Source organism: Hibiscus syriacus, unplaced genomic scaffold, assembly GCF_006381635.1.
Source record: "Hibiscus syriacus cultivar Baekdansim isolate YM2019G1 unplaced genomic scaffold, ASM638163v2 tig00110602_pilon, whole genome shotgun sequence".
NCBI lineage: Eukaryota > Viridiplantae > Streptophyta > Magnoliopsida > Malvales > Malvaceae > Hibiscus > Hibiscus syriacus.
The window spans coordinates 1,803,908-1,827,575 of record NW_024062798.1 but is presented as its reverse complement, the minus strand read 5'-3'; the positions used below and the strand labels follow the sequence as shown (position 1 = coordinate 1,827,575).

The window sequence follows — 23,668 nt, the reverse complement described above, 5'->3', positions numbered from 1 at the left end:
TCCAATAAAGTTTAAAATAATAAGAGTGGATTATATATTTAGTTATTTAATTATTATTTTATTCATGTTTGATCATTCAACTATTATTTTAAAAAATTATAATTAAAGTTATATTTTGATTTCAGTTTGATTATCTACCGCTAAAAAATTAATAATGATGCTGATGTATTATTAGGATAACGACACATCATTATTAGAAAAATAAAAAAAAATGATCACAACAATAATTCTATTTATATTTAACAATAAATTAATAAAATAAAATAAAATACTATTAAATATAATTTAGGACAATAATTAGATAAAAAATAATTATTATAATAATACTGTAAAGCATTATTTCTATTATTTATATCTTAAAGCAATGGTCAGAACATCAATCGAAATAAATAAATAAATAAAATTTGACTTAATTATAAAATAAGTGTTCAAATTATATTTTTTTAAATATGTATTTAAAATTTTTTTTTGAATCATTTAGCTATCCAACTTTATAAACATTATCACTTTAGGTGTAAGGACTGTAACGACATTTAAATTCTACGTGTCACATTTCTAAATAAAAGTTATTTAGGTGGTTATTTATAATTAACCCGTAAATTTTGGCACGGAATTTCCAAATCAAAGTTATTTGGATTACATTTCTTCTATCCTTTTTAATATATAATTTTCCTAAATGTATAAAATATTTGAGACAAATTGAATAGGTTAAATCATCGCCAAGCAGATGCGGCTATGAGAGTTCGGTTCATCCAACCGAAGCAAACAGCACCGTTTTCTTCTTTAACGGTGAATCCCGGGTTGATACGGTTTCCACCATTGAGTCTACCCCGCATCGACTCAGCTACACTCTGGCTCAGTGGCTTCAACTCGAAGCCCGCCATGCTCATCCGGGCCCTCCACTTCCCCAAAACCTCGCACCTTTCCACTCGGTCCCTCCCCTCGCACGAAACTGAGTTGGCGATTTTGCGGCACAGCCCTTCCTCCACCGTCATTCGTTGTGAGTTCTCCCTCGACACCGTCGACTGGATCGACTCAAATAAAGCTCCATAATATGCGGAAGCTTCTGCCACCCGCGACGCGAACGGCGCCGTGTTGGTATTCATTTCTTGTTCCACCAGTGTTACCACGCGCGGCGCAAATCCTTTCACGCGACGGAGAAGTTCGTCTCTTGGATTCTCCACGCACACGCTTTCGTCAGGCATTCGATAAAGCTTGAACGCGAAATTAACAGCCAATGACTCGTCCGCTTCGCAACCGAGCGACTCCCTAGTCAGATCGCTGAGTTTAAGACCCGTTACCACATTAAATTTCATATAAACTCCAACTCGCTCAGCAATTTGACTCAATTGATCCCCAACAATCTTCAACCTATCATCCCCACCATCATCTGCAATAGCTGTGATTTTCACCAGTGTTGGTTTTTTACTCCCAAGCTCCGATAGCGCGTGGAGAAGATTTTTGTACTGCCCTCCTTGCCCGATATCAAAATCGATAATATGTAACTTATTACAACTTGGTTGTTCGAAAGTGGCATCGACGATAGCCAGATTTGCTGCCAAGAACCCGAGCTTAAAACAAGGGGACAAATCATAAAGCAAATGAGTAGCGGTGGCGTGTTCCTCGCTGAACAACTCAGCCACTGGCGGCGGGTTTTCAACTGAGTTAACCCGCGATTTAAGTGCCAACAACATGCAACCCATGAGCCTCTGCTCTGAATTCCCTTTAGCGTTACCGACTTGAACTAACCGGGTCAGGATCTCGTTAACGACTCCAGATTTCCCCTCGGAAATAGCTGATGCAGCCTCTATTATTGTCTTCTTTGAACAAGCCAATGCCGGAGAAGCCACAGACGACGTGGATGAAGACGATGAAGTAGGAGATGGAGCAACGAGGTTGATAGGGCTGCCGGAACTGATCAACTTTTGTATGGCTTCCGACCACTCGCTGTTTGTGTTGGTAATCACCGAGACCGCATCTCCTTCGCCGTCGTTTTCGTCTTGGAATAGCTGTTTCTCCAGTTCGTGAAGCTGATTCATCATCTTCTTCTCCGAGTCTTGCTGCTGGATCACCGGTGTTTCAACCGGGTTCAGCTGCTCCGGCCTCGGTTGTTGTAAAAGCGGAAGTCCGTGATATCGCTGCGATATACAAGCGGAAGGAGAGGAGAAATTACCCATAACGTCCGGCGACAAGTTGGACGAGAAACCGATGGGAGATAACGGAGAAATCGAAGAGCTGTGCTGGTAATTAGTCCTGGGCTTAACGGAACGAAGATAAAGATTATTACGGCCTAGATTATTATATTGGAGTTGTTGCTTTTCGAAGTCAGCTAGCGTTCGATTGCCGATGAGGTTAGGTGTGGCTCTGTTCACGATCTGAGACGCCGGAACCACGAAGATTCCGGGGATTTGCTTCCTATACGGCGCAGTGGGTTGGTTGTTGCTGACGGCGCCAGTATTTTCCACGGATCTGCCTTCAATTCCAGCGTAAAAATCCGGTCCACCGGCGGAATACCCCGATGCCATTTCTCACGATCGGATTTAGAAACAACGAGAGAATAGAAAGAAAGGAAGAGAAAAAGGGTTACGAGAATCAGCTTTTTACGAAACGCATGATATAAGATGAGAGTTTATGGCGTACTAATGATTTTCCTTAAAGATTTCAAAATATCAAGACCACGTATTTGTGAAACCAAATCGGGTTGACATCATGACGTTATAATTAATTAATTAATTATTTAATTACTTATATTAATTTCAACAGACTATAAGATTATATATGTTTATAATCAATTAACAATAAACTTATACAAACCTTAAGGTAGTATATGAATTATTTTTTGTTTTATATATTTTATTTATAAATTAAAATTAAAAAAGATTAAATGTAATTTGATAATAAATAAAAGAGAGAAATAGAATACAATTACAAAGTTTGAAGTTACATGTTAAAGAAGTTATAGATGTGAACGCTAATGTTTTCGATGGGAAGCAATCAGATCAAAGCCGTTAATTTCCTCGTGATTTGTCGGTTATTTTTATATATTTTAGCGTATTAAGACCAATTCTCCATTCATTACACGCATAAAGCTTCCCTGTCAGCTGTTTAAACCACGTGTCTTTCTAGAGTTTGACTTCATGCGGCGGTGAGAAATGAAAATGAGAAATAAGATGCAAAGAAAGAGAGAGAGTGGATTCACGCGATCGTCATGACAGGATCACCCGACTCGGTTTTTAATTGTCCGCAGAATCCAAATGATCTTCTAGTTCGGGCATTTGATCATGACAAGACAGTTACCAAACTATTCATAACGGAAATCTAACTCAGAAATTTAGTTACAAAATGACGTTGGACATCTTTTGGCTCCAATTATGTTAAGGGTAACGATGAAAACGGATCGTGACAATTTCATCTCATGAATTTATCTAATTTAGGCAAAGAGTCGTTGTCAGAAGTGGATTAGTGGTTAGTTATTGTTAAAGTATTCTATCTCCAGAAGAAGGTAAACAAGAGGAGTGAAATTAAGGTGTTTCCATCATGTGGCAGGCATACGTTGAAGCTAGGGAAGATATGTGTTCTATCATAAAATTTCTTAGAATTAGAATTTTTCTTTTTTAAAATTCGAAGTTTTCTTCATTAATTGTTAATTTTCAGTTATTTGGTTAGTTAAGGTGTTGATAATTAGTTAGGTTGTTGTTATTAATTAGTTAGATTGTTAGTTAGGCTAGTAACTGCCGGTGGGCTGTATATAAATGATTTAACATTAATACATGTGTCCACTCGAAAATTCTATGATGTCCACTCTGAAATTAGATATTGTCTCCAGTGTTCCTGTGTTTACAAAGGCTCAGTATGATCAAATACTTTACCTCTTGAACAAGACACCTTCTGAGGATACAATGCCAACTGCTGCAGCAAATACTACAGGTATTAACTCTGCCACTACTAGTCTTTCTTTCAATTGGATATTAGACTCAGGGGCCACTGACCATATGTTATCAGATTTTCAAAAGCTAGTATCTCCTATTCCTTGCATATCATCCTCTAGATTTGTATACTTACCTAATAGAAAAACAACCCCTATAACATATAGATGTTCTTTTTCTCTTGACCAGAATAATTCCCTTAAAAATGTCATGTTTATTCCAAATTTTGCACATAACCTTTTGTTTGTTTATAAGCTGACCAAAGAGCTTAATTGTACTGTTTCATTTTACCCTGATTTCTGCATTTTACAGGGTCTCTCCACTTGAAAGATGAAGGGGATTGGTAGGGAGTCTCGTGGGCTGTATTTTTTTGATTCTTCAACTTTTGATTCTGGTATTTTTTCTGTTAATCATTGTAATTATTTTTCTCGTGGTCCTGCCATGGGTTCTTCAAATTGTATGAATCTTTCAACTGTCAATAATACAAAACTTTGGCATGCTCGTTTAGGACACTACTCTTTCTCTAGTTTACATAAAATTCCATATTTACAATCTCATAAGTTTCATGCTGACAGTATCCATAAATGCTCAATTTGTCTCATATGAGAGTTTTTGGTTGTTTATGTTATGCCACCCAACCAAATTACAAGGATAAGTTTTCCCCAAAAGCAATACCTTTTGTCTTCATGGGTTATTCTGCCATTCAGAAAGGCTACCTTCTGTTCAATCTTGACAAAAAAACCTTTTTTGTTAATAAGGATGTTAAGTTCCATGAGGATATTTTTCCCTTCCAATTTCTCATTTCTTCTTCTTCTCTATTTTTTCCTATTCAAGAAATTTATGATTCTGATTTTCTGGTCATGCCCCCTCACACTTAATCTTTTATACATTCTGGGTCTTCACCTCATTCTGCATCACCTCAAGCTTCAACAGATGATTCCATTTTACCTCAACCTTCACCTCAGCCAATTATTTCTGATGGCTCTTCATCAAGTAGCATTTCTATCCCCCTAGGTAGTCTACTAGGGTCAAAAAACAATCTGCTTGGTTACATGATTATGTGCAGTCCTACCAATCTTCCTCTCTTCCAGGTACTTATCCAATCTCTAACTTTCTTTCTTATTCTCATCTTCCAGCTAAAACTCAACTTTACCTTTCTTCTATATCTCATTTAGTTGAGCCTAAGACTTATACTGAAGCCATTCAAAATCCTGAATGGATTAAAGCCATGAATGAGGAGATTTTAGCTTTGGAATCTAATAATACCTTGTCATTGGTGCCGTTGCCTTCTAATAAGACTCTTATTGGAAGTAAATGGGTGTATCGCATTAAATATAATTCGAATGGAGAAGTGGAGAGATTTAAAGCTCATCTTGTTGCTAAAGGATGCACTCAAAGAGAAGGGGTTGATTATGTTGAGACCTTCTCACCTGTGGCAAAGATGGTCATTATTAGAACAGTCATGGCTCTTACTTCTATTCATCAATGGCCTCTTCTTCAGATGGATGTATACAATGCTTTCCTCCAGGGTGATTTAGTTGAGGAGGTATACATGTCCCTACCTGAAAGATTTTGCAGTCAGGGGGAGACCAGGGTGCACTACAAGAAAATATACCTTTAATGACACACGAACGATGACACACGCTAATTTATGACTTGCAAAAACTGTGTGTCATAAAATAAATGTCATGTTTTTTAAAATCTGAACGATTTATGACTTACAATAATGTGTGTCATATTTAATAGTCATAATCCAAAAAAATTACAAAAATACGGAGTACAATTTTAATTGTGTGTCATCTGTAAAAGTCGTATTTTAATTTTCCCTTTCATCCTTTAATTCCCGCTTCTTCCCCCTCGATAACAAAGTTCACACCGCATGCTTCCCCCATTTTTTTTTTCTTTTTTTCCCTTTTTCGCCATTCACCACAAGGATTGAGGTGCCCTTGAACTCTTCAGCCACTTCCTGTTTCAGGAATCGGGTCTATCAAAGGTTCCCATTCTTAATCCCAAGACGTTGAGATGGGCTCAGCACAATAGTCTTGTCCTTTACCGTGACTGATTATTTGTAAGATGAGAAGTTACAGAGGAACGACAAAGTTTCCGACAAAAGTAATAGTAAAACCTTCTTTCAATTCGTTTAGGGTTTTAAACTTTAATCTCATGTAAACTTTCTTTAATCTCTTTTCATTTCCATTAAGAGTTTTCCTTTTGTTGTTTTCTGTTTGGTTTTCGAGAAATGTATGTAGGAAAAATAGAGAGAGAGAGAGAAGACATAGTTGTTTAATGATATTTATAATTCTTGAACCTCAAATTATTTAAAATTAGTAAATACTGAAGCTCGGTTAGATTAAATTGCTTAATTTGATTAAATTTCTATGTTTTCGCCTTCTTTTCGTGGAAATAGAGAGCAGACCAGCAGGGGATAGTTTATTTCCCGTTCAATTTTCTTTTTTTTTTATTTGATTTCCTAGTTGCATAACAATTTTTTTTCCCACTGAATTTGATGATTTTAAGGCGTTTATGTGATAGTTTTATGTTAATTTGGAAGATGACGCTGCTTTGTTACACTGAAACCCAAACTCTGGGGTGAAATGCTTTGCAAACTCGGGTGAAATTAGCACATGTTTCAGAAAACATAAATGTTTATCTAATAATATGGGCATGGTTGACTTGATTATGTTGGAATTGTAGGATCAGGGTCATGCTTGTATGATTTCTTATGTTCAGAAACACCACGTTGGGATCGAGCAAGTGATGCAGAGACTACTACATATTGGTTTCTCAGAAAAGAACGGAAATCCTCCGGTATTATCCCCTTAAGTCGAATGTATCGTTATCCCATCTGTTACATGTTACAACTATATTATTCGGATTTGAGTATGAATGTCGAATATCGGATGCTTTCAACTAAATTCATTTTTAACTTGTATTATCCATTAAATAGGTGCACGGGCAAGGCTCGAGAGAATGTTGGAAGAGTTTGGGAATAGTGTTTGTGCAGATTGTGGATCTCCGGATCCTAAATGGGTGTAAGTTATCTCATGCTTTTGACTCTCTCTGGGTTATGTTATTTGGATTTGAATATGTGTTAAACATATTCAAGGATAACATTTGCCCCTCTTTTCTTTTTGGTGCTTAAATTGGGTATGTTAAATTAGCATTGCCTTTTGTTTTACTATTTGTTTCTTCTTCTTCTTCTGTATATTAGATCTTTAAGTCTTGGAGTTTTTGTTTGTATCAAATGCTCCGGTGTTCATAGAAGCCTTGGAATGCATATATCAAAGGTATGCTTTTTATATTGCTTTAAGTATCAAGTTGGAGCAAGATAACATTTCATTAGCTGGTTTTCTAATTCGAGAAGCAACTGTGCTAGGTTTTATCAGTAAAACTAGATGAATGGACGGATGGCCAAGTTAATTCTCTGGTAAATTTGGGTGGCAATAACGTAGTAAACAATAAGTATGAAGCTTTCCTTCCTGATAGCCTTAGTAAACCCGGATCAGAATCCTCCATTGAAGAACGCTCTGATTTTATTAGAAGAAAATACGAGATGCAAGAATTCTTGGAAGGCAATGACAAACCAACTGCCTCCATCAAACTTCTTCGTCCATGTTACGAAACGTTTCCAACAACCATTTTAGTGATAAGAAACATAGTGAGAAATAAAGCAGACATAGAATCGGTCAAAGATTTAGAAACAGCTGGGGAAGAAAAGATTGTGATCAACTGAAGAGTAAGAAGAGCAACTCTTTGGTAATTACTTTTTTTTTGTTTGATCTTGTATTGCTTTGAAAGTATTTGTAACATGGATTGTTTTATCGGTGTGTTACTGAATGCTTCTTTAAATTCACTGTTTATAGGCAGGTATGGTTGAATTTGTTGGACTGATTAAAGTTAATGTAGTTAAAGGCACCGATCTAGCAGTCCGAGACATGCTCACTAGCGATCCCTTTGTCATTCTTGCATTGGGCCAACAAGTATGCTTCTTTTTATGATCATACGTATCAGCAACATTTATACTCAAATCTGAATAACATAGAATGGTATTATTGCATGTTGAACTGAAATGAAGAAATCTAATGAAGCATGTTATTGTAGTGATCTAATTTCCTCAGTTTCCCCCCCTTTTTCGCAGTTGGTAAAGACTCGTGTCATAAGGAACAACCTAAATCCGATCTGGAACGAAAGCTTAATGTTGTAAATTCCAGAAAACATTCCTCATTTGAAAGTGGTGAGTTTGATTCGTAAACAGTGAAAGGAAAAATGTGAATTTTGTTGCCTGTAAGCTTAAACTCACTCTTCCTTGTTTTATACTTTGCAGCTTGTGTATGATAAAGATACTTTCAAGGCTGATGATTTTATGGGGGAGGCCGAGATCAACATTCAGCCTCTTGTCGCGACGGAAATTAAGTCCTCCAAGAGTAAACCAGTGGATAATGGGTTTGGATATGAATGTGTGAATGATTCTGGTGATGGAAGTTCAGGAGCAGGTGAGAGTTTTCGAACATATAAGAGACGCAGGCAGTTAAGTTTGACTTCAAAGGTCAAAGTGCTAGATGGTGGGAAAGCATTGGCAAACCAGGTAGCTTTTGATAAACATGTCTAAATATGTATGTTTGCAATTGTAGCTGTTAACTTTCTTTTGTTATTGTAATGTATAATGTTTGAATGGGCATGGGCTTATTCCAATTGTAGCTGTCTAAATGTAATCAGCTTTGTCCTAATTCTTTGGTACACTTGGTACGTTTACTTGATTTAAATAAGGATCTTACATAGTTTATACAAGTGAGGTGTTTCATTGATAAAAAAGATTTAAGGATCTTAACCGGTTCTACTATACACTGGTTATTGTTCCCCTATTTTTGATTGTTGTGACTTGCGAGCTAAAAACTCTTTTGGTTTAATCGATTGCCACGTGTCTTTTAAAGTCTAAGTAAAGAAGTTAACAATACATTATTAAGTAAACACTCTTATGGAGTTTCTAAACTCTACTTCTTGTATGTAAGATAATAACTTACAGTTACATATTTGTCACTCAATTGCTTTTTGATCTTCCTAGTTGATGAAGAATAATTTTTTTAAAGTGTATAGGATTTTAACTAAGTCTTATTGAGGATTTTGGAGTGCAAAAGGTTGGGTCTTGTGGTAACATCTTTATGATACAAAACCATTAGATTTCAAATGTGGTTCCCTATTCTTTGTTTGTTACTCTAGATATGTTTAGCTTATGTTTTTTTAATGTTAGATAAGTTTAGTTTTTTATTAATATGTTAGGAATATACCTTGTAGTTTGCATTTTCTGTTGCCTGGTTTATTCTTTAGATCATTAATTAAATATCAACATGTTGCATATTGAAATACATGCGGGTTGTAGAATATGAAGTTTTCGATTTCCATACTGTTGTAGGCTGGAGACTCAAGATTTGAGGATCGTGATCATGTGCGGTATACTAGGGACCAGATTCTACAGCTTAGGGAGATAATCATGCAAAACTTTTGCTTAGTAGTATCTTTCATCTCTTTATGTTATCTTTTTGTTGCAGTGATTTTGCATACAACTACCTCGAAGGGACCATTCCAAGTATATGTGCTTCAATGAATTTGACTTTTATGTAAGTTTTTAGAACTCCTAACATAAGTTTATTCTCTTAAAATATCAACCTAAAAGTTTTTGTGCAGTTCTCTTCTAGTAAATCGCTTGTCAGGAGAAATTCCGAAGTACCTGGGAAAATTTACCAGTCTCACATATCTGTATGTTCTGAACCTTTGTTAATTATAGTTATTTAGTTAGATTTTTCAGGGTTTAGGGACGATTGACTACCTAGAAAAATTTGCATTGCAAAATCAAAACAACAAACTCTGTTAGTTTGTTTTTTATTAGATGTTGTAGGTGCTAGAAAATTATAGACTTTTCATATACCTTTTTTTACTCGGTAGGAAATATATTAAGGATGTTTAATGCTTTTCTTTATCAGGAATTTTGAAGCAAACCAATTTTCGGGCCCTGTACCACCTAAACTTGGGGATTTAGTGAACTTGGAAACTTTGTAAGGAAAAACTCAGTACCTTCTTCTTCTTTTTTGTTTAATATTTTACGATTCTCTTAATTTCTTGTTAAATTGGCCTTGATCAAATGATTTGTTTTCATGCTCATTGTAATTTCAGGATGCTCTCCTTCAATCAGTTAACTCAGAATTTGCCGGTGACGTTTAATTTACTAAGAAATCTAACTGACTTGTAAGTTTCTTCAAATTTTCCTCTATTTTAAACCACGTATCTGGACACGTTCATAGTATCAACACTGATGTGTTTGTAAATATTGCATTTATCTTTTGTGCAGGAGGATTAGTGATATAAATGGGCCAAGTCAGGATTTTTCTGTACTCAGAAACATGAAACGCCTACTGACATTGTATGTTTTGTGCTCAAATTATCAAATATTTTGAAGGTTCCATCTATATATGATTCATTTTGATAGAACATAATCCCGTTATATTTGTATAGGGTTTTGAGGAATCTTATGTGACAAATTTTATTATGTCGTGATATTTTGTATCGACATATGATTACAATATTTTTGATAACTTAATGTGAATTTATTGTATGCAAATGGATTGTTTATATATAATATGATATATATATTTAGTATTATGAGGCATTAAATGTGATTTAGTTTGCTTATTTGTCAATCTACAATATATATATATAATTTACGACATACAATCACGACACACAAATGTGTGCCATCTTTTCTAATAACGTGTGCTTCAATGACATGCAATATAAATCATAAATGCGTGTCATAAATTTATGACACACAAATGTGTGTCGTCTTCATTTATGACGGGGGCTTCAATGACACGCAATGAGCGTCATAAATGCGCGTCACAAATGCGTGTCATAAATGCTCGTCATAAATTTATGACGCACAATTGCGTGTCATCTGAGATTCATGTCGGTGGCTTCAACGATAGGCATTTGTGTTTCATCCGCACCCATAGATGATGCGTAATGCGCGTCATTAAAGGGGTTTTTTTAGTAGTGGTGTGCAGACTGCAAAAATCCTTGTATGGATTAAAGCAGGCTTCAAGGCAGTGGAACATGAAACTCACAGAGGCTCTTCTGTTGGCAGGATATTCTCAAAGCAAGTTTGACTACTCATTGTTTGCTAAGTTCAAAGGAAGCAAAGTAGTCATAATGCTCATATATGTGGATGATCTTTTGATAACTGGAAATGACAATGTATTGATTGAAGAACTCAAAGGAATTCTGAATAAAAGCTTCAAAATGAAAGATCTTGGTGAATTAAGGTATTTCCTTGGCTTAGAAATATTAAGATCAGAAAAAAGAATAATTATAAGTCAAAGGAAGTATGCATTGGAGTTAATTGAAGAAACTGGCCTGGGGGGTGCAAGGCCTGTTGCAACTCCTTTAGAACAAAATATGAGGTTGACTTCAGAAGATAAGCTGTTAAAGGACAAGACAATTTATCAAAGGTTGATTGGGAAGTTGATTTATCTCACCAACACAAGGCCTGACATTGCTTATTCAGTGCAATTGTTGAGTCAATTCATGCAACAACCAAGGAAATTAAACTTGGATGCATCTTTAAGGGTGGTCAAATATATCAAAAGCAGTCTAGGTCAAGGAGTGTTGTTGAGTGCAGGAAGTTAATGACAACTTCAAGCCTTTTGTGATTCAGATTGGGCAACTTGCCCAATGACTAGGAGGTCAGTAACAGGTTTTTGTGTGAAACTGGGAGACTCTTTGTTATCTTGGAAGTCCAAGAAACAAAACACATCTGCAAGATCATCTGTAGAGGCAGAGTATCGTAGCATGGAAATGACTGCAGCAGAAATAGTGTGGTTAACAGGCTTACTGAATGAACTTGGGTTTAAAAACACAAGACCAGCAAAGTTGATGTGTGATAACAAGGCAGCTCTTCAAATAGCAGCAAATCCAGTTTTCCACGAAAGAACAAAGCACATTGAAATGGATTGCCATTTTGTTCGAGAAAAAATTCATGAAGGAATAATTAAAACAGAGTATCTGAAGACAACAGACCAGCAAGCAGACATTCTAACAAAAGCTTTGGGAGTTCAACAACATGAATATTTGAGTTCCAAGTTGGGGTTAATCAACATCTTTAACCACCAACTTGAGGGGAGTGTTAGTTTTCAGTTATTTGGTTAGTTAGGCTATTGATAATTAGTTAGGTTGTTGTTATTAAATAGTTAGATTGTTAGTTAGGCTAGTAACTGCTGGTGGGTTGTATATAAAGGATTTAGTCTTGTAAACTTTAATATATGATAAATGAAATAGCTGAAGCACGTTCTCTGTAATTACACTTTTTTGAACATTAATACACGCGTCCACTCGAAAATTCTATGGTGCCCACTCTGAAATTAGGTTGTATTAAAACATTTATATTATTAATATATGTGTGCCCACCGTTCGAATCCAGTTATCATAATATTTTTTGATAAATTTTAAATCTAATTGAAGCAGAGGAGAAGAGAATTTTAAGAAAATGAAGAAAAGTGTTTCTAGTGGATTTAAAACTCACGTAAAGAAATATACTAGAAAAAAGATAAGCAATTTGATTTTAGATTGTGATTTAATATTAAAATAATTTTGATCAAATTAAGTACATGAAGTTAATTTATTAATTCAAATTAGTGCACGAACTTCATTTTTTTAATCTAAATTGATACTTATAATAGATGATCAATTTGAACATGAAAGTGAAGTTCATGTATTAAGTTGAATTTAAAAGTCAAATTTAAATGCTTAAATTGACAAAAAAATGTTTAAGTATCAAATTAAATTTTGATTCTAAATTTAAATATCGAATTGGACCAAAAAATTACGTGTATGATATATGTAGGGTTATAAATTTGTCGAATCGAGCTCCAATATTAGAGCTAGACTCAAAAAGTTTAGAACTGAGTTCAACTCAATTTGAAAACTTACGAGTTTAAAATTGTTAATTTTGACTTAGATTCAAAATAAAAAGTTGAAGCTCGACTCAAGCTTGAAAAACTTGAACTTAAAACAATTCGAGACTTAGTTCGATTGAAGCTCAAAATCGAATACGAACTCGAACCTGAACCTTAAATACATGAAATTTTTATATTGTATATTTTAGAAAATAACATAGAAATATTAAATTATTAATATTTTACTTTAAAAATCTAAAAGTTAAATATGTTATTTTTTCAAGTTGCAACGAACATTTAAAATTAAATTTCAAGTAGTTTGTTTCGAATTATTAAAAATTCGAGTCGAATTTAAGTTCAAACTCAAATCAAATTCTTTCGATTCAAATATTATTCAAACTTTAACTAAATTAGTTTTAAGTAGTTTATGATTTGTGTCATCTCACTTACGCCCTAAATATGAAAGATGACAGTGGGCACAAACTTTTGGGCAAGATTGGTGGATCAAAGAAAGTGATGAAATAACTGCCTCCGCTGTTTTCTCTTTTCCACTTCCCGCAAACTCCCATATAAATGTGGATGTTGACGAAGTTCTCTCTTTATTTTATACAAATCCATTTCATGAGAGCCCCATTTCAACTGATTTAGGACGGCCGAGTGGTCTAAGGCGTTAGACTCAAGTTCTGGTCCTCTTGAGAAGGCGTGGGATCAATTCCCATTTCTGATATTTCAACCTTTTTACTAAATAAAAAGACTGTCTAAGAATTCATTGGGCTTAATCCTCACAGTTTATCATGAACGTGAATTACATTGACTGGTAATCAAAAGTCTAAATTAATAGCATTAAACACATGGTTTAGTTCAGCTTTTTTTTCTTGTTACAAGGGCACGTAGACACCTAATCAGCAATTTCCTTTTGAGTAGCCATAACAACTGCAACAGGTGGCGTATCTGATTCATGTAGACCCCTGGGAAGATTCCACGCGTACTTTGCACGCCCATCCGCGATTTTATTATCGTTTCGGTTTGCTTTCATTACTCTAACTTGTCAATCTTTTGCCAGATAGGCGTCAATATGGTGAATAATGCCAAGACCTTCCTCCTTCCAGGGATTAGGCTTAAGCAAATTTATCACTTCTTGACTGTCTGTTTCAATTTGAATCATTCTACCTCCAATCTTCCACGCTGCCTTTAATCCTTCATAGATTCCTCAAAGTTCAACTTCAGCCGCTGAACACACGCCTATTTTCTTGGCGAAACCAAACAGCCATTTACCTTCATGATCCCTACTTACTCCCCCGCACGTTGCTTCTCCTGTATGTGTTTTCTTAGCTCCATCCATATTGATTTTTATCCATGGGTCTCTCGGCGGTTGCCAAGTCTCCGTTTTCTTAGTTTTGATACGAGTTCTGGTATTTAAACTAGTTGTGTTTATTTCTCCAGTCATTCGGGTTGCTTTCTCAACGATCGTCTCTTTTTCTACTCTTTCAGGCTCGAAAATGCTCATATTCCTTCTTTCCCACATTATCCGAAGGATGACCCCAAATAAAGTGGGCAAATCGCAAGCTTCAGCGGTAAGATTAAACTTATTAAGTTTTCTTTGATCCAATATTGTCTATCACCATTTAAGAATTTTTCCCGATCATTAGGGTGAATGATTAATGAATTGCTTCCAGGTTTCAATCGCTCCCGGGCATCTTCTCACCACATATGTGGCAACTTCCGTTTGAGGCCATATGTCAGCGAATCCTCTCAGCGTTGGTAAGTAATCTTCCCTTGCACAACAACCATAGGAAGGTTTTAATCCTAGGTAGGTTTTAGTATTTGGACAGAATCTTTCAAAATTTTCCTCCTTTGTTTTGCTCACGGGCTGTTATAGCTTCATAGGCAAATTTAACTGTGAATTTTCTATTAGGGGTGAAGATACTAAATTTTTTTTTTACTCATTTTATTATTATTATTATTATTATTATTATTATAATTATTATTATTAAAAAATAATTACAAACAGGCCCATATTGGACCGGCCCAATTACAAAGGACCCAACTGGCCCAAATCAGAAACCCTAAAACCCAATTAGGGTTTTCTATCCAGCTGCCGCCGCTTTGCTTCTCCACCGTTGGATCTAGCATTGATCCAACGGTCCAGATGGCGCCAGACGAAACCCTAGGGTTATGATACCCTAGGGACTACACCAGCTGCCGCCGCTCCACGTCGCTCCAGCCGCTGCCACGCCCCAATCGAAGGCTCCAGAAGCTCCAACGCCAGCCGTCCACGTTATGGCTATGGGGTGAGTCACCACTGGGAGTCCGGTGACTCACCGAAGGGTATTCTTTTACCCGGTCCGATGGCCACACCGGTGATGGCTATAAAGCCATCACCCCATCTGCGAAAAAAAAAGGAGAGAGGAACAGAGAGAGACCAGCAAAAACAGAGAACAAAAACAAAGAACAATAACCCACAATCCGCAGTAAACCAAAACAGAAACAAAAAGAAAGTAAAGAAGCTTACCGAGGAAGCCACCGGACCTCTTCAAACTTCACCAAAACCTTCGAAAACCGAAGGTATTTCTTTAGATTTGCTCCGATCGGGAGCTATTTAGGAGAAAAGAGCACCGGAACAGTCCTTAGGACGGTCCGATCTACCTAATGATGTAAAAATAAAATTTTCCGGCCACCGGATGCGGTGGCCGGCGGTGAGGGTCACGGCGGCAGACGGTTACCGTCCGGTGACCGGCTTCCCTCCGATGAGGGAAGCTAGAGAGAAGGGAGAGCTTTTTCATTCTCTCTCAGTTAGAGAGAGAATGAAAAATGGAGAATGAGAGAGCTGGCCCGAAGGGCCAGCCGTTTCTGGCTTTAAATAGCCCTTCCCGAATGACGTCGTTTCTGGGAGGGCTATTTGTGTAATTATTAATAGTTAAATCCTTTCCGCAGTCATCCTAGTTTATAAACTTTCCATTTTAGTCACTAAATCGAGTTTATAATCCTTTTAATTCGGTTCTTTAATTTCAATTTTATTTATTTTAGTCCTTTATATTAAAATAATATATATAGGGTAAATACCAGATTTAGTCCTATAATTTTAATAATTAATATTTTAATCTGAATAGTATGTTTTAATTTATTTTATTCTAATATCCGAATTTTATATAGTTTTATTTTAGTCACTAAATTAATAAATAAGAAAATAGCATGTTTAATTCCTATAATTTTGATTAATATTGAATTAGGTTTTTAATTTTAATTTACTATAATTTAGTCATTAATTTTAAATATTTTTATTTATTTTATTGCTTTTAAATATATAGTTCTAATTGTATTTTTATTATTTTAATTTTACTTGTTTATATATTTAAATATTTTTATTATTATTATGTAGTCATAAATATATATATAATAAATACATATTTATTTTTTTTAATAAATTATTTTTAACATTTATTTTTCAATATCGAAGAAAAGGGCAGTCTTAATACAACTGGATGTCCTATTCTGGTATTTTAAAATTAAATATTATAAAAAATTATTATTTAATTTTATTCAAATTAATATTTATTAATATAAAAAAAAAGAGCTGTCTTAAGGCACCTAGAAGTCCTTTTCCGATATTTTTAAATATTTTTTATATAATTTTGAAATAATAGGATTATAAATTAAATATATTTTGAATTTTTAAATTTTTAATAATAGAGACAAATTTATAATTAAAAAGTACCAATTTTGGGCGTTGTAGGGGTGCTAATCCTTCCCTAAACGTAACCGACCACGAATCCCTTTTTATTATTAAAAAGAACGAATTTTTGGTTATAAACGTAGATCAGTTCATTTTTTAATTGATGTTTTCTTAAAACTCTTTTAAAAAAATAATTTTTAGGTATTCGACCTACCTGACCCTAAATGCCGATGGCGACTCTCAAATTATTTTCAAAAACCATTTATTCACATCAATTTTCCCACCAAATAAATATTTCGTACCAGGATGAAAACCGGTTACGGCAGCTTGGCGACTCTGCTGGGGATCTGGTCAAACTTTTAAAAATCAATTATAAATTGTCTCTATTAATTATAAATTAAAATTTCATATATTTAATTTATAATTCTTTTTTTTATATACATATTATTTTTATAGTATTTATATATATTATTAATATTTCATTTTATTTACAAGTATTTTATTTCATTATTTATTTTTCTGTCAAAGGTTTGAACATTTCTCCTCACACACAATACTTGCATTGCATAACATAAGCTCTATAATTGAGTTTATCCCTTTTAAGTGGGAGTGAAAGCGACGTCTTCGTGAGAATTTATTCTCCGTGTCAGACCTAGCAAGTAACTTTCGGGGTTCATATGCTCTATGTCTTCGTGAGAATTTATTCTCCGTGTTAGGCATAGAGAAATGTATCCCCTCGAATTAAACTCGATCCATTTTAGTCTGTGATGGACTAGGATTGAGGGTTAGCAACCCAAGGGGGCACTAACAAGGACAATTCGGGTACCTTTATTCTTAGATCTGAAACCCTGCATATAATAAACCCTAGAAACTCTTCCGATCCGAAGTCATGCCGAAATTTTGTCCAAAAATAGGTATACACACAGGAGAAATGAATTCTAATTTTCCTGTTAATTTTTTTTCTTTTTTCTGATTAAATTACATGTATATTTAAATTATTTAAATTATGAAAAAGCATGTTTAAATAAAAATATTTAGGCAAATGTTATTATTAAATTTCTTTATTATGTAAACTAATTCATTTCTTTTTGTGTGTTCTTTATCTTTTCTGTTTGCATAGCATCATACAGGATAAAAGGAATTGATCCTCGTGCTAATTGTCTCATTGGAAAGCCTTCATCCATGGATAAAAAGTGTTCAAATCAAATAATTCTAAACTCAGAAGTAAGACAGTGGGCTGAGGACTTACAAAGACAAGAAGGAGACAGTTTGCAGAATGATTATGTATATGACTTGGCCAGTTATGCTCCAATTTCGCTAAAAAGAAATGATATGCAAGATTTGCGAAGCATTTGGGAAAGTTGGGATTTAAACAAAAAATTGCAGTTTTATCAGACTTACGGAGACATCCCATATTTGCTCTATGTCGAAGTTGATGATGAATTACTCAGAGCCCTAATTCAATTCTGGAATCCAGGGTACAATTGCTTCACTCTCAATAAGGAGGACTTGGTCCCTACTATTGAAGAGTACACAACTTTTCTACATATCGAAGGGGCTTTGGAGAATCGAATCTATTCAAAGTCAATTAAAACTCAACCCTTTCGAGTTAAATTAGCAAAGATTGCCGGGGTACGAGAAGAATGGGTGGCATCCCGTACAAAACAAAAAGGCGAAAGCGAAGGCATTGCTTGGACCAACATTAAAGAACTTATTCAGAGTCATCCAGACACTAAAGTACGATTCGATCTATTTGCTCTGGGTATGTATGGTATGGTCATCTTCCCAAAAGTATTGGGATATGTTGAACCTGCAGTGGTAGATTTGTTTGAACAGCTACCGAAAAAGATTAATCCTGCTTCTGCAATTCTAGCAGAGACCTTCAGATCGTTAAATGCTTGTAGAAAGCTAGGAGGTGGACGATTCTCAGGGTGTACCCAGTTGTTATATGTTTGGGTCCGTAGCCATTTCTGGAAGACAGAAAAGGTTTCATACCGACGCTTTAATACGGATTACTCACCATTAAAATAATTTCTAGAGCAAGAATGGCCGAAAGAAATTAAGAAAGATATGTGGATTAATGCTTTTCGAAATCTGCAAAGTAATGACGTTGTTTGGCGAGCCCCGTGGCAAATCCAAAGGGAATTCTTTTACAAATGTGGTGATTACAATTGGATAATGCTGCTCGGATTATGGGGAGGAATTGGATATGCACCACTTCTGGTCATAAGACAGTATGAAGGTCGTCAATTTGTACCTGTCACCGCTGGATTACATTCATCTGAGTTCGCATTTCACAGCAAAAATTATAAAAGAAATATCATGGAAGCCGTTACAGCTTGGAAAACAAATTTTTGTATCCGAGCTAAAGCAGCAAAAGAAATGTTAACTCCTGATTATGAGGAATGGAGATATGTCAGGAAAAATGAAAATATTCCTCTACCAGATCAAAATGAGGATATCTCTATGGAAGATCGCATTAAGGTGGTTCCATCAGAGATTGAAATCCTGAGAGCTGAGTTTGAAGTAGAAAGAGAAGGCTGGTCAAGAGAATTAGAGCAAATGAGACGAGATAAAGCTATGTTGGGTGTTGATATTGACTTTCATTCATCACAATGTGCAATGTTGAGATAAAACAAAGAAAAAGTTGATGGTGAATTTAGAGCATTAAAGAAAAATTACCAAGAGTTATATAAATCCCGGAAAGCATCAGGACCAAGCCAATCAACATTACAGATAAGCAGAGAATTGAACATCGAGAAAAGTCGAGTTGAAGATATGAAAGGAAAGAATAGCCGTCTACTCAAAAGCCTTGAGAAAGGAAAGCAAAAAATGGAAGATTTTGAGGTTGACAGAAGAGAGCGAATTATAAAACACAAGGCTGAACACCGCGAGATCATGAATGAAATACAAAGAGAAAGGGATCAAGCCAAAGATTTAGAAGAAATGAAGAATGACATCTTTGATAAATTTGAAGATGAGAAAAATATCATGTTCAAGGGATTTGAATCTGAAATGAACCAACTGATTGCTGAACTTGAAGTCAGGGGCCAAAAGATTGAAGAGTTCAATATTGAAAAAGAAAAATGGGAGTTGGAAAGAAAGAATTTCAACACCAAAATTGAGGTAGAGCAAGAAGTGGCTAGCAATTGGATGCAAAGATGCAGAAACAAGAATGTTCAAATCCAGAAGATTAATCAAAGAACGCAAGAAGCACGAACAAAACTTGAAGAAGATCTGGATCAGTCTAGAAACAAAAACTCAGAGTTTAACGCTTACATTTTGCAACTTGAAGAATCATTATTTCAAGAAAAGGTTCGTCTAGGACCTAATGATCTCGAAGAAAGTAATGAGGAAAGTGCTTCACTGTGAAGACGCATTAGAGATCTTGAAAAAATTCTATACAATTGTCAAGTCAGAATCACTGAGTTAGAGCAAACTCTTGAAGGAACGAATGCACAATGGCAAAAGTCAACTGATTTCTATGTTGAAAGAAGTGAAGAAAGAAGTAATATGGTGTTCGAGGCCATGGTACAAATGAGCGAAGTTGCTAGATATATTGGGGAACTAGCTGTTGAAGCCAAAATAATTGAGCATCACGTTGATCCAGTTTCTAAGTGCGGAAAGAAGGTGTCATGGTTAATGAAAGAAATTATAGAGCTTAATAGGAAAGCTACGCCTTATCTGTAGTTATGAACTATTATAAAGAAACTTTTGTATGCCGATGAAAGTTGTTCTATGATAGTTAACTTTTTGGGATCAATACCTTTTTGCATACATGCATTTTGCATACATTCATTATTCATTTCATGATTTTCTTTATGTATAATTTTTATTATTAAGATAAAATTCATTAATTAAAATTTGGAAAAAATAATATCAAAAGATTTTTCAATCGCAGTTATTCTGGCCAAAAGAGAAATACAACATCACTACGGTACTAGACAAGCTACTAAGAGAATTATGGATGATAAAATACAACGTATTGAGGAACAGCATAATAAAGAACAAGCAGAAATGAGAATGAAGCTGGAGAAAATTGAAGCCAGTATTGCAAATTCACAAGACAGTATGATGCAGAAAATAGAGGACATGTTTAAAAGGCAGGCTATCATTGGAAAAATGCATGAAAATCCTGTATCTTTCGACCAAGAACCTATGTATCCTCTAGGTTTTCCACCAGAACCAATTTATCACTCTGGTACTACACCTATACAAATTAATGCTCGCACATCAGCATTTCAAGAAGCCAAACCACATGAAAATTGACAAGTGGATCCTGCATCTTCAAGCAAAAATCCGCTTATATCAGATGTGAAAATAGGGGATCTTAATACTGAGCATTTAATCCCAGATTTGAATGAGATGAATGAGAAAGAAAAAGTAAATGAAGAATTAACCAGACAGATCAAGAGCTTAGAGGAACGAATGAAATCCGTGGAAATAACTGAATCATTCTATGGGTTTGATGCTAGTGAATTGAGTTTGGTTCCAGACCTAATCCTCCCCATCAAGTTCAAAGCTCCCGAATTTGATAAATATGACGGTACCACATGCCCTTCATCCCACATTACTATGTTTTGTCGCAGAATGGCAGGATATGTGAAAGACGAGAAATTGTTAATTCACTACTTTCAAGATAGTTTGACAGGACCAGCTTTAAAATGGTATACTCAATTGACCAAAGCCAACATTAGATCCTGGAAAGATCTGGCTAAAGCATTCTTAGAGCAGTACCGCCACGTAACAGACATGGTCCCTGATAGATGGACTCTCCAAAATTTGGAGAAAAAGAATAACGAAACGTTCAGACAGTATGCTCAGAGATGGCGTGACACAGCAGCCCAAGTTCAACCACCTTTGTCAGAAAAAGAGGCCACAGTAATATTTGTCCATACATTGAAAGCTCCTTATTTAAATCATCTAATGGGGAATGCAACCAGAAATTTTGCAGATTTGGTCATTTCTGGAGAACTCATTGAAAATGTCTTGAAAAGTGGCAAAATTGAATCAAATGAGGGGTCTAGTTCCAAAAGACCTATGTACCGGAAAAAAGAGAATGAAGTCAACAATGCAAATTCTTACAACAAGGATTCATCGAAAAGTGTTACAATAACCCAACCAAGGGTTAAGAAAGAGGAAACAAACACTAATCGAGCAGAGTCCAGAGGATCTCGAAAGGAAAATGAAAGGTTGTCTTTTACACCTTTACCAGTACCATATGCGGTGATCTATGATTCGCTGTTAAAAGCAGATGCCATACGGCCCTATCATTTGGTTCCCATGCAACCACCATTCCCTCCTTGGTATGATACAAAGGCACACTGTGTTTACCATGAAGGAATTACGGGTCATTCTATTGAAAACTGTTTGGCATTCAAAAGGGTGGTTCAAAATTTGATCAACACTGGAAAGTTGGAATTCAATACACCATCTGCATCAAATCATCCATTGCTAAATCATGGAGATAAAAACGTGAATGCAATTCAGGAAGAGAACAGAAAGAAAGCAAAAACTGACATTTCTGAAATTAAATCTCCTTTTGTTTGGGTATTCCAACAACTCTCTTTAGCCGGTATAATTCCACAACAATTCAGGCCAAAGCAGAATGAAGGCAAGAATTATTGTGAATATCATCAAGAGAAGGGGCATAAAATTCAACTATGTCCTGAGTTTAGGGATTTGGTGCAAAAATTGATGAACAACAGAGAAATAGAACTCTTTGAAGAAGAACCAGGAAAAAAAAGATGATGTTTGCTCATCAGAGGATTCTAAACCTAGTCAAAGAATAAATGATCCTGTGATCATTAATGTGAAATCATCTACGGTGATTCCTACACCAATAAAGCCGAAAGTAGTTATCACCACTCCTCTACCATTTCCATACAAAGATACCCGCAGGGTACCTTGGAATTATACTACCAATGTTTCAATGGTAGGATGATCTGTTTCTCTAGAAAAAACAAAAGAGAAAATACAGAGTTTGGGTACAACATCGACGTCTGAAGCAGTAAGCGAAGTCGGGTTCTTTACAAGAAGTGGGAGATGTTACTCTCCCGAAACATCCAATGCTTCAGAACAAGTGAAAGCAAAAGGAAAAGCCATGGCAATACCTCAGAAGGTATTTGATGATGAATCCCCTCCAGCATTCAATGAGCCTGTGACAGAAAAACAAGCCCAAGAATTTTTGAAATTCCTGAAACATAGTGAGTATAGTGTGGTTGAACAACTACACAAACGACAAGCGAGAATTTCTATTCTTGATCTATTGATGAATTCAGAAGCACATAGAAATGCTTTGATGAAAATGCTCAATCAAACATTTATCCCTGAGGATATATCCCTCAATAAACTTGACAGAATTGTGGGACATATAGCCGCTGACAATTACATAACGTTCACGGATGATGAAATACCGGAAGGCGGAATGGGGTCAGTAAAAGCTTTGAACATCATGACACATTGTCATGGTCATGTGTTGCCAGGAGTATTGATTGACAATGGATCCGCTCTCAACTTGATGCCTCTAGTCACACTTCAAAGAATGCCTGTGGATCAAATCACACATGAAGAGTTATCAGAATGTAGTGCGAGCCTTTGATGGTACTCAAAAAGAGGTACTCGGGAAAATGGAAATACCGTTGTTAATTGGACCAGTCGTGTACAATATTGACTTTGTGGTGATGGACATCCACCCTACATATAATTGTTTATTAGGGAGGCCATGGATTCATTCAGCAGGAGCCGTTCCTTCTTCATTACATCAGAAATTGAAATTTGTTGTTGATGGACAACTAATATGCGTAGGAGCTGAAGAAGAAATCATTGCGTCTATAACAAGTGATGTTCCATATATTGAAACCAATGATGATGCTCTTGAATTTGTTAATGCAACCTTTATTGCAGAAGGAAGCAAAATTCCATATCCCAGATTATCTGATTGCACCAAGATGACGGTACGACAAACTTTAGGCATCGGAGCTAAAGCTGGGAAAGGTTTAGGAAAGAATCTTCAAGGGATTTCAGTTCCTGTAAGTATAAAGACGAAGAAATATCGTTTTGGGCTTGGGTTTAAGCCCAATTTTCAGCAAAAGAACAAAGAGATGAAAAGAAGATGTGAAGACAGA

General features: G+C 35.5%; 1 protein-coding gene, 1 long non-coding RNA gene and 1 pseudogene across 3 annotated transcripts; 2 read left to right on the top strand and 1 right to left on the bottom strand.

The window, feature by feature from the left end:
* Positions 1 to 656: 656 nt before the first annotated feature.
* Positions 657 to 23,668, bottom strand: LOC120134983 (scarecrow-like protein 8). Of its 2 annotated transcripts, none has more exons than XM_039151352.1 (4): positions 23,640 to 23,668; positions 10,148 to 10,161; positions 8,223 to 8,227; positions 657 to 2,527 (listed from the first exon to the last, which is right to left on the bottom strand). In XM_039151352.1, the coding sequence occupies exon 4, from the start codon at positions 2,523 to 2,525 to the stop codon at positions 714 to 716; it is 1,812 nt and encodes a 603-aa protein (XP_039007283.1). In that variant the 5' UTR covers positions 2,526 to 2,527; positions 8,223 to 8,227; positions 10,148 to 10,161; positions 23,640 to 23,668; the 3' UTR covers positions 657 to 713. The 2 variants fall into 2 exon arrangements, with proteins under 2 accessions (XP_039007283.1, XP_039007284.1); XM_039151353.1 differs by lacking the exon at positions 23,640 to 23,668 and adding an exon at positions 15,352 to 15,364 and having other exon boundaries at positions 10,148 to 10,163.
* LOC120135169 lies at positions 3,795 to 8,535 on the top strand (annotated as a pseudogene).
* Positions 9,515 to 9,969, top strand: LOC120134984. Its single transcript, XR_005517215.1, has 3 exons — positions 9,515 to 9,541; positions 9,609 to 9,680; positions 9,905 to 9,969. It is a non-coding gene; the product is annotated as an uncharacterized LOC120134984 (long non-coding RNA).

Coding starts and splice junctions, on each gene's coding strand:
- LOC120134983 (XM_039151352.1), bottom strand. CDS start 2,525: ATGGCATCGGGGTATTCCGCCGGTGGACCGGATTTTTACGCTGGAATT.